This window comes from Pterocles gutturalis, unplaced genomic scaffold (assembly GCF_000699245.1).
Source record: "Pterocles gutturalis isolate BGI_N339 unplaced genomic scaffold, ASM69924v1 scaffold11972, whole genome shotgun sequence".
In the NCBI taxonomy this organism is placed as follows: Eukaryota; Metazoa; Chordata; class Aves; order Pterocliformes; family Pteroclidae; genus Pterocles; species Pterocles gutturalis.
Genome location: NW_010108040.1, coordinates 28,378 through 40,387, shown reverse-complemented (window position 1 = coordinate 40,387; position 12,010 = coordinate 28,378). Strand labels below are relative to the sequence as shown.

Sequence of the window (12,010 nt, the reverse complement as noted above, 5' to 3'; positions counted from 1 at the left end):
AGTATCATATACATCTAGCTGCAGTAGAATAGCCTCTGGTCTCTGAGGTAAGGGAAGAAACCCAGAGCCTATTCTAATACTGTTGATAACAGCAACAACTACTTTCAGCAACACCAAGTGCCTGGCCGATGGCACCAAAGGAGTTAACTTATAAAATCCATCATATGTAGCCCCCTGCCCTGCCTTGTCTTACCTAATAAAAGGCTTAGGATGGCTATGGAAGAAAGTTCCTCTTTTCTCTGGCTTCTGAAGCTTCAAGGGCTCTGTCTCTGCGATCAAACCTTGTCCCCCTTCAGCAATTCACCCAGAGGTGAGGCAAGGGTGCTGCTCTGAAGAGGGAAAGCTGCTCAGGAAAGCAGCTGGTGGGGTCCAGCCGTCTTGCCTATGATTTGGTGTCCCTCGCACATCTTTTCTCTTGCCATTAGCCTGCCACACTGCACTGCTCTCCAGTGTCTTTGGGCAGGTAGAGCATATGCATGGTCTGGGCTGTTTCTGGCTCAAGACAAACTGGTCTTAAGAAAAATTAAATTTTTATTTAATTTATTAATACATATGTTGACTGGGAGCACTTGTTAAAAGGCAAAATATCTACTGATAGAGTGCAGCAACTGACTCTGGGAGTAGCAGGATGGTATAGTTATCTCATCAGTAAACTGAGAGTGAAGGAGAAGTAGTTCAACCAAATTGCTGGGTTACTATATTGCTAGGTTTTTGCTGTGATTCTAAAACATGTTTCAGTTAATTAATTTCTGTTTAAGATCTTATGTTCTTCATCCTTCCTCTGTTTAGTATTTGCACACTTATCTGCTGCCCTTTCAGCATTATGATTGGTATCACTCATGAAGTATGATTTTATGTACCCATTTCTTATATGAGAAAACTGTGAATGCAGTATAAAACTATGTGGTGGCTTCTTCTTTAGTACCTGTGTTCTGTTCTCCACACTAGTGAGGAATTTCAGTGGTGTGCTAACCTGGAAAAGGGGGAGGTTTTGGGGTCGGAAGAGTCCATGTCATTGGGACTAACCTCAGTTTGTTCTCCTGTATCTCTTTCTCTTTAGTGTGGTAAACAACTTGCTTCCTTAAGCGGAATATAGTTAAATTCCTCAGCCATGGACTTCCAGGGATTGTTGGGCTGCTAATTTAGCTGTATTTCCAGGTAGATTTTTAACATATTACATTAAGAGAAGATGATTGTATGTGAAAGATGTTCTTTACTTCTGTGACTTGTACAACTTTTTCAGACTGAGGTTCCACTTTTTGGTCTTTGTTCTATGGATTATTATAGTGTTGCTGTTGGAATCTGGTATAGCTTTACGGACCTTGCGTAGTCCTGGGGGCTAGATCTCATTCCCGCAATTTGAGGACTTAAATTTGTCTCTTTCACACCTATTAAATATGCTAAATTCCTGAGAGTAAAGGAAAGAGAAAAGAGAAGGAACATTGACTATATTATACTTTAATGGAAAATGACATTTAGTAGCAACAGGACTTGTACATCAAGAATATAATAATTCAGACTATTTCCTCTGGATCAGTGAAATGTCTATGTCAAAAAGAAGAATTACAAAGGGAGAGGGTTAGAGAGATGCTCTATGTCAGGAAGAATAAGAATTCTTTTCTTTCTGGGGTGGGAGAAACAAACCTGTCAGATCGTCGGAGACCCAAGCTCACAGGCAGGCACTAAACCTATCTACAGCTCCTACTCATACACCTCAGTCACTTCTCCCCCCTCCTCACTTAGGCAAGAGAGATCCTCTGAAAGGGGACCAAACAAACAGTGCAAGAGTACACTATATTCTAGCAAACTAACCTCATCTTGGACATGTGCTTTGGTTCTATTGCAGCACAGAGTGATTTAGGGCAAACTGTTCCCTAAGGCCACCTTAGATGCAGTCACATTGTGCTGGAGATCAAAGTATTTAAAGGTAGGGCAATGGCTACTGGAATTCTGGGGCTAGGGAGTAGCACAGGCAGTGTTTATTAGTTCGCTGGCACAGAAGTAGTAAAGCATCCTTCTGAAACTCGAAGCCTTGCCTTTGTGGTTACTTAGAGCTGTTGCTCCACTTTGGACTTGCAGGGAGACAGAGGAACTCTACCGGCACCTAACAAGCTATAGCCCAGCACATTTAGGCCCCTCACCTGCCACTTTCTCTGGGGTGATGGGAAATGCTGAACCTGACGCAGTTCTCAAATCTTCAGGGTACTTCCTCCTGGGCCACTCTTTCTGCATACAGCATTACTTAACTTTGTCTATGAGCAGCAGCCTTCTGAAGACATTAGCTATCAGAGTCTTCATTTGTAGATGGGTAAGCTGAAGCAGCAACGCTGGATGACCAGCCAAGGTCACAGATAAACTATTAATAAGAGTGGATCCTCCTAACTCCTTGTTCCTCTGCTTTACCCATGACCCTATAGGCTTCCTTAGCTAAAGAGCTGAAAAGTTCAGTTATTACCTGTAGTTTCAGGTGTGGAAGATTTAAGGAACAAAGGTTAAGAAGATTAAAATTCTTCCCAAGCACTGACAATATACCCAACCACTGAACTTGTGAATGATGCTGGTCTTTAACCAACATCACAGAATGGCAGGGCTATCTTCCAGTGCACCTGCTGCTGGTTGGCCAGTGCTGGTGAGCAGGTACCCCTTTACAGCTGCCAGTGACAATGACAGTCTCTGAGAAAAGGACATGGGACCAGTCTCTCAGTTATGGGTCTGTACAAGATTCCATAGGCAATGTGCAATTTCACTCCCTTGCAAAACATAATCCAGACTGACCTTGTCTATGTGGCTCTTTATCTGTTCAAGTCTGGATCAGATGCACAGGCTTATACTGAGAAATGCTATACTGACATTAGTGCTGCCATCTCATATGTGTATAAAATTTTCTCTAGTTTGATAATTTTATAGGGCTTCAAAAAAAGATTCTACTTATATTCTTGCTGAAACCCTAAAGCTTGTGTGAAATTGTCCTGGTTTTAGCTGGGCTAGTTAACTTTCTTCATAGTAGCTGGTGTGAGGCTGTGTTTTGGATTTGTGCTGAGAAGAAGGCTGATAACATACTGATATTTATAGTTGTTACTAGGACAGTCAAGGACTTTTCAGCAACCATATCATGCATGTTATGCCTGGTATATAGATGAAGGTTTGTCTGGAAGCTCTCTTTTGGACTCTTTGGCTTTTCCTGCCCCCCCTCCCCCCTCTTCACCCCCTAGGATTGGTGTTTCAGGACTTCCTCTGCTCCGTGATTGTTAGCCAGCAATGGGCTGGGCCATGGTCATCGGGTGGTGAGCAGTTGCCCTGTGTATCACTCATTTGTATATTATTACTATTATTGTTATCGTTATCATTTTCATTTTTATTGTATTTTAGTTATCAAATTGTTCTTATCTAAACCCAGGAGTCCCCTTTCCCTTGACCCCTTTAATACTCTCCCCCATCCCCAGGGGGTGGAGGAGGGTGAATGAGTATCTGTGTGGTTAAACCATGACAAAAATCTAACACGGGTTAAAACAAAACCAAAGCATATGGGATATGCTTACTTGTGGTTACGACTTGAGTGATGGTGCTACCTGTATAAATTTGAATGTAGCTGCTTTTTTGAGACACTGATAGATTTCATGCTGATTGTTCCAATATGCATGCACCATGTGAAAGAGCACTGAGTCAGCTTAGGCTGAGCCTTGGAGAAAAAAAAAAAAAACATACAAAGATAATTGTATTTCCTTCCAAACAAACAGAAAGAAGGAGGAAAAGAAAAAAAGAGAAGGTTGCAATAAAGCTTTAGCTTTGCAGTGCTCTGCCGCAGGATGTATCCACAAACCTAAACCATCTGCCCCACACAGATATGCTGATCTGTCCATCCTGGTGAGACAAGCTTGTTAACTCCTGGCTGCTGCTCTCTCCGTGCCTCACATCTCCTTGTGGAGAAAAGGTTAATCTCACTTATTAGCTCAACGTAACTCAGCCCTGGGTTTTGCTCCTCTCTGTGTGTTGCTGGCCTCAGCATAGACAAGACTTACAAATCAGTTTGCAAGGAGATTTATAAAGCAACCTGTATTTTTTTTGGTGATGTGGTGAGACCTGTGTGAATACCCATCAGTCGAAAGTCAGAGTAATTAAGGATTAAGACTATGTCCTCATTTGTTTGGTTTTTGGAGGGTTTCATGTGTGCTTTTTACCAGACTGTTACTAGCCAGAGGAAACAGCGGATCTGACAGCTGTTCATGAAGAGACATTTTGGTTAATAGAGCCCTTCTAGGTTTCAGTACAACTTGAGGACAGACTTTGCATCCTCCTGATATCTGAATCAGTTTATTTCATATCAGAGAGAAGGAAGATAACTCAGCCTAATGTTATTTGCTCTAGCAATTTGATGTAAAAATGTCTTCCATAATTTATCAGGCATTGAAACAAGGGGGTTCTATACATTAAATACAGAAATATTATGTTTCTGTATATATTAATAAAGAAGATAGGATTTAACAGCAATTTATCTACACAAAATGTCAGTTTGCTTATATTTCATTTACAATATTTAAAGGTCATTGTTAGATTTTACTTATCTATCAATCAGACATATAATACAAGATACAGACTATGACACTGATATTTATTTGTTGACAAGCAAAGATCTCACTATTACTTAATTTCTTGATTTTTAGGTACAGTAGAAATGTGGATAAATAGACAATACTTGAATTAATTATACACGTTCTTCCTCATCCTAATATTAAAGTGCCTACAAACCAATACAATTAGTACTCTTATAGTGTTGTTGTAATTTACTTTTTTATAATTCAGTTTAATACCTATGGATTTACTATTGTCCTTACAAAACAGAAGATCAGTCAGAACAGCGATACGTAAATCCTAGGAAGATCAGCTGGCTTTTTTTTTTTTTTTTACTGTTGTATCAAACTAGGTTTAATATTTCTCAGAAGCTTATAAAAAAAAAAAAAACAAAAAAAAACCCATAAAAAGGTGAAATAGCAAGACTTCTGTCTCGGCAACCTGCAGCTCAGGTTTTTAGGCAATCCTACATCACCTTCCAGCATCGCGTCTTACGTATAACTTGCTCTCCCTCCCTCTTGCTCTGTCCTCTCGCATCCTGCCGTACTCTGGCAAGGAAGAAATGTTGCTGTTAGTTTGTTCATAAAGACTCTTTCATGGCTGGACCTGGGCGAGTGCTCCAGGTGGGGTCTATGCCCGCTTGACGCTGTTGAGGAGCTCCGTCAGTTCGCTGATGTACTTGATGGTGTACTTCAGGGTCTGTATTTTGGTGAGGGGCTGTCCCCGCTGGCTGTAGACGGGGGGCAGGTAGTTGCGCAGCGTGTGGAGCGCGTCGGCCAGGGTCCTCATCCGCAGCTTCTCCCTCTCACTGGCCTTCCTCCGGCGCTGGGCGGACATCCGCACCTTGGTGCCCTTGGGCAGCCGGGCCTGCCCGGGGCTGGGCAGGTAGGCCGGGGGGAAGTCCACCAGGCTGTAGCCCACCAGACCCCCGCCACCGCTGCTGCCGTAGGGGGTTTCTGCCGCTGCCGGGCAAGGGGACGAGGAGTAGGATTCAAAGGAGGGCGTCGGGGATAAGCTGTGAGGAGATGAGACGGGGTGCAGCTCGAAGGCCCCGGCGGCACTTTTCCAGTCCCAGGACGATAAGCAGACGGAGTGCTCCGAACCCAAAGCATCTTCCATGTTTACCAACGTCTCGTGCAATTTGTCCATGCTGGAGGAGCGCTGGGGAGAAGCGATGCCCTCTGCCCGCCAGCAAAGGCTGGAGCCGCCGGCTGCCGAGACCTTTTTATGATGGAGGGAGGAAAGTGACAGAGTGGGAATGTGGGTTTGGCGAGGGGAGTTCAAAGGAACACCACAAGTGCTAAGATGGAAAATGAACTCCTGATGTGCTAGTTTCTTCTCAGTGATAATTATCAACCTTCAGCTAAAAAGCCTTTAAGCTAACAGGCGACAGCGAGAAAGGAGGAAAAAAAGATTATCTTCTTGCAACTAAACCAATTAAGGCTGTGCATCTACATTTAACATTGCGCTGGGGGGATAAGTGGTGAGAGGAAAAAGAAAATTAACTGTTTTACAAAACAATTTACAGAGGTAGGATTTAAAGATAATGACAGCTTAAAAAAACCCTGAATTTAAGTGATCGAGCCCTGATTTCTGTGTAACTGATGGCACTACAGCTGTGATGGTTTGATCCACACTGACTGCTGCTGAAGTAGTCTCTTGTTATCTGCATCTTAATCGTGAAAGTCAAAGACAGATTGTTTGGATTTGTGTGGGTTATGGCTCTGTGGATGTCTCTTCTCATGAGATTGCAACTTCACTCTGGATCACCTCAGTTTTCAACAGGAGGAGGAGGAAAGAACAGCAATGCATTTCCTGCCATGTGTGGATTACTGTTTTTTAAATCGTGACTGAGAAATCAAAAAGGAAATCTGTAATTGTAAACACAAGCTCCCATTTAAAAAAAAAAAGGGGACAATTTAAAAAAAAAAAATCTAGGAAAAAAACAGTGTATAAACCTTGGGCCCAGGCAGATGTTTTACACAGAAATTTAATTCAAAGTAATATACAGATTTCACGTGTGTAAGAGAAGACTAGAGGCTACTTCTGCAACATTTTCTACCTCTAGGAATTCCTTCTTCTGCCAAAAAAAAAAAAAAGCTTTTCCAGCCCTGACTCAATGCAACGGTGAAGTTATGTTAGGCAGTTCAAGTGAAAATGCATATCCTATAAATTAATATCATTAATAACAAGCACTTTTCATCTCCAGGATTCAGAACAGCTTAGAGTGATGATTAATGATCTCTGTTCCTCTGGAGAAATGGATAAGCAGAGGCAATGAGTAACTTGCCCAAAATCACACAGCAAATCATTAGGAGAGCCAGGAACACTGTCCAAAAGTACTGAGATCTGCAGCTCTATTGAGCAGCTCAGCTGCCAGCTGTAACTTTGAATCAGCCCATAAGGGAAGTAAACTCTAATATACTATGAAAAGAAGGGCAGAAAGAGTGCCAGCCTGGAGGGAAAAGTAGGATTTATTTAGAGATTGCTTCTGTGTAACGATCTCTTCGTGCACCACAATCTACTCTGAAAAAAGGGGGAAATGCCTCTGAATGGCATATAGTTGAAGCCAGCTGAAGCTTTCTGGAATACACCATTTCTTTCTGACTGTGAAATCCTCACTACAGCCATGCAGAAAAAAGCCTAATCCAATATCGCTGGAGTTATTAGAAAGGCTTGTGTGAATTCTTGTGAGCTTAGGATCAAAACATCAGGAAGCTGCTTGTGGGAGACTTCCTGATTTTTTCCTGAGATGAACAAGAAAGAAACAGAAACAGAAGGATTTTATAGTTTCAACCTGGGCTGAGACAGTTTGACCATGATAACACCTACCCCACACAGAAACTCAGGGCACTGCTCACCAGAGTCAGGATTGCTTTGGGTTTTCTGGTTACCCAATGGCATTCTGTGCTCCCCTTTACTCCTTCTTTAAGGAAAATGAGCTGAAACAGTCCTATGAATCATAAATGCCTGCTACAAATTAAAATTAAGACAACATGAATGACATATTTTGTGACTTCAGTGAACTGAATTAGTTTCGTTGAGCACCAAGATGATGGTCACAAGGCCACAAGTTAGACACAAGGTCTAATTTAGCATAAATAGGGGATTTGTTTCTGTCCCAGGTAAAATCTCTCTGCCACTCTTTTTCTCTTTTCCTTCCTGTACTTGTGTTTCTAGAGCCTTTTCCATTTGACATGTCCCCTGCTCTTATTTTATGTCTTTCCCTTTCTTGGTAAACATAACAATTAAAAGTCTACAAATGGATAAAATATCAGGACGGGGAGGTGGAAGAGGAACTACTTCTGTCAGGATGTGCAAAGAAAAAGGAGCTTGCAAATATGTGTGGGTATATATAGAAATACATTAAATACATATATTGAACATATATATATAAAAACTGTTCAGGAGTTTTGATTTTGGAATCAAATGTAACTTAAATGCAGTCAAATTTAAAAGCAAAAATTTCACAAGTCACTTGTTTATTGACTATAAAAAATGAATGCTGCCAGTTAATTTGTAACCCTAATCTATGGATAAGTCATAGAAAATGTTGCTCAGACATCAAAGGGGAAAAGATTTTGTGCACGTCCAAGATGCCATTGCTGTAAATGACAGGAGAACACAGATTTAATCTCTGTATTCTTATATATAGTGATTGGGATGAGATTAGGCAGGGAAAAGGAATGCAAATTACAGCAATAGCTATATCTTTTCTTCTATCTCATGGGCAAATGTTCAGAGTGGCCAAGGCAGGATATTAGAGTATGTGGACAACTCTGGTTACATCACTGGATCTTATAAAGCCCTTATAAGCTGTTACACAGGCAAGAAAAATAACAGGCTTTTCTATGTTGATATTACTGGACTAATGCTTGAAAACTGCTTTGCAGTTGTGGATCCTGTTTTATTACAGTCACACTCCCTGGGCTATTTTAGCTTGGACTCACTTAGCTATGTCTCAGACATCGCCTGACTGTGGTTCAGGGGATGATACTAAGGGTATAGGGGTGAAAAAAATAGTTTACCCATGTCAAAGCAATTTTTGCAGTAACATGTGTCTTCAGAGCCAAAGAAGGGGCTGTGTCCCTGTTTGCTCTACTGGTATAGACACAGCTAAAGGTTTAACGTTGAGAAGTAACTTACCATTTCTACTCACAGCCCCCAGGTTCACAAAATAGACCCACATGCAGTATGCCTCAGTTTTGGCCGCAGTGGGAAGCTATGTATGATCCCTGTATGATCCGCAGTCTATGTATGACAACAGTCTCATGGTATTTAGCTGTTCTTGGATTAGTTAGTTTTGGATAGCACTCTGTTTCCACCTTCAAGTATGAGAATCCTCACTTAGGAAATTATCTCGTAAAGTAGGGACAATTCTAACAGGTAAAAATTACTGGAGATTGTAGAACAGTTCACAATGTTGTTTAATAACAGGGCTTTAAAATGTACTATACAGAGGAAGGCATGGCGACAGGCTGGCTTATTTTTCTATACCCTATGACTATTTGGTGCTCTCTCACTAAAGAGCTAAGAAAGTCTAGTATTTGAGGTGGAGTCTTAGTAGAAAGTAAATCCATCAAAAAAAAAAAAAAAAAGAGAGAGAAAGAAGTGTTTGCAATCTTCCTCTTATTCTGCCTCCCACAAATTTTGCTAATACTCTTTTTGTCTGTCAGTAATTTCAAAACATTGAAGGCTAGTGAGATATCGGGGCTAACACCAATGAAATATGAACTGATGCTTAAAAAATGATAAGGCATTTTCTGCTTGACTGATAGTTTTGATTTTCATTTCAATAATTTATTCTGCAATATAAAGGCTAACATCTCAATCTTCATCTCCTTTAAAATTAAAGGTTCCCTGTTCATATTTCTGAATGTATTACAGAAGGGAGGAGAAGCATGGATGCACGGAAGGAGCAAAAATTTTTCCATTTAAACAAAAAAACGTGGAATGGAAAATTTTTAGAGCTTCCATATGTGTCTGATTCAGATTTTAAATTTAACGTAAGTTGTCCAGATAATCGCTGTCATCCATGAGAATGGTAGACAAATGCATTTTTTGTGTACTGTTATTTAAGGACTGGTCTACATTTTTTTTTCAATAAATATTCTAGAGTACATTTTCATCAAGCTGTGAGTTTAGTAGGAGAAACAGACTTGTAAAAATAAGAAGTAAAAAATCATATTGGATGTGAAGAATGCAAGCTAAAACTGAGTAAACATGGATAAATGTGTTTCAACAACACTAATCCTGTAACAGTCAGCCTCCCTTACAATTAGGACAGAAGTCTGGTCTTATTTTATTGACAAGAAGCAGATCATACTAATACCCTTGTAGAGCACTTAGATGATAAATCCTCATCTTGCAGTTCGTACTATCAAAAAATATCTATCTCCCAAAAGCTTTCAAAGTCACTTCATTTTTTCTTTAACAAGAGGTTTCCCAAGTATTAGCTGCTATGCTGCCCTTGCTGTGGAGGTGGTTGTTACCATCCTGCTTTACAGAGGCGCGGACAAGGAGTCAAATCGCTTGTAAATGAAACATGGGGCGAGCAGCTGCAGGTCTCACTAACTTTAGCAGACGCAGCAGGTGTTCAACACTTCCGAAAAACAGTGTTGGACACCTCGGTTTATGCTCAAGCCAGCAATAAAGGAAGGAAAGGATCCACCACGTTTGTCATCCAGAGTCACATCAGCCACCAGACGATGCTTCTCTCCTTTTTAAGGCTTTCCCTCATTTTGGATGGATGCACTTTTTTTTTAAAATTAGTAGACTTTGCAGCTTTTTTTGTACTTGTGGAAGATGGTTTAATCTGGGTTCAACATCAACTGAAATAAATAAGGCTTCTAGGTAAGCAAGCTGGTCAATAAATGCAGACTTCTTTTCTTCTTTTTTTTTTTTTTTGAGGTCAATATGCTAAAGGATGCAAATGAACAACCAGCTACAATTCCCAGAAAGGAAGAAGGCAGTAAGAGAACCAGGACTGATCCTGTGTCCAGCCCTACAAAAGGGAGCCCACATTACTTACTACAATCAATGAAACCCCTGTGTAAATTTGATTTCCAATTGTTATTCCCACCTTTGACCAAAGAAACCTGTGGCTAGCACAAGAGAAAACATTGTTATTCATTTGTAGTAAGACCAGATATAGGCTAGTTCCAGAGCTGTTAACATCTTGCCTTAAAATCCTTTAATGTTCTCAAGGGTGCAACTCTGAAACACCAAACTAAGAATCTGCTCATGCAGAAGAAACAGCCAAGTATCATAGTAAGTATTGTAGTAAGTAAGTATAACCAGGGCTTTGCGTAGTGACAAGCACCTTTCCAGTGCTGCCCTGGCAGGATCAGGACCTATCTATTTGCTTTACATCCTCAAATGTAAGTATTTGATCCTCCAAATAGTGGCAGTCTCCATCAACTGACAAGTGACATCAGCTCCGCAATTCATTTTAAAACATCTGATCTCCAAGCAACTGGCTTCCCAGATGAAAAGGCCTACGTGTGGAATTTACACCTACCCACCTTTTAAGTAGGGAGTTTATTACCTAGTGGTTTTCAGCTGATATTTAGGAATGTCTTTTTAATACCCCTGTTAACAGAAGTTGAAAGGAGGTTTGACTACGTGGTTGGTCTTTAATGTCTACTGGCTACTTCAGCCCGAAGGAAAGGGTGAAGCTGGGGGAGGAATGGGAGACTAACACAGTTTATTTTGTTCAGAAAAAATGAAAAGTAGCAATATTATCAAAATAATAGAATCTGGTCCGGTAGGAGAACTCCATTATCATTTACTGCACTTTCATTGTATCAGCTTTCACATTTAGTTCCAAAAAATGTTGTCTGCTGTAATGAAGTTGTTGTATTTCAGTTTTTCATGGGAGACATGGAGGGTTTCCTGTTGCAAATATTTCAAGATCATCAGCAATGCCGCCTATTCTAGGCAGAAGTATCCATTCAAATTCAATAAATCATAAAGTACAATACAGTTTATCTCCAAGTATTTCTTTCACTCTCCCCATGAACAGCTGGCTGGTTGCCTTTGCCACGTGTGATAATGGTTTCACAGGGCTTTTTAAAAAACTGGGATAGCACCTAAGGGTCCCAGAGGAAGTTCAAGGTTTGTACTCTTGCTTTCCTGCCATTACAATGGACTTTCATGCTCTGTACTCTAAATGGTCCATTTTGCAGCATGATGAATTTTCCAAAACTAGGTAAATCTTACAGGAAATTCCAACAGCCAGGAAAATTACCTTAAAAGCTCCGTTGTGACTATTTCTAGTCGAGCTGTGCAGCTGAAGCTGGGTGTTTGCAAAGGGAGCTATTTTTCAGTTGCTGTGATTACATTCCAGCTCAGGCTGTTCCTTTTCATCCAGTGTTCCTCCTCATCAGTGTCTCCTCATTTCTTCCTCCCTTGTGTCCTAGCACCGATGTGCAGAATTTCT

The 12,010-nt window shown here is 40.8% G+C and overlaps 1 protein-coding gene across 1 annotated transcript; it reads right to left on the bottom strand.

Annotated features, from left to right (window-relative positions):
- Positions 1-5,199: 5,199 nt before the first annotated feature.
- On the bottom strand, positions 5,200-5,718 carry MSGN1 (mesogenin 1). The gene has a single exon (XM_010072487.1). It carries the CDS (start codon positions 5,716-5,718, stop codon positions 5,200-5,202), a length of 519 nt encoding a protein of 172 aa, XP_010070789.1.
- Between the last annotated feature and the right edge of the window lie 6,292 nt (positions 5,719-12,010).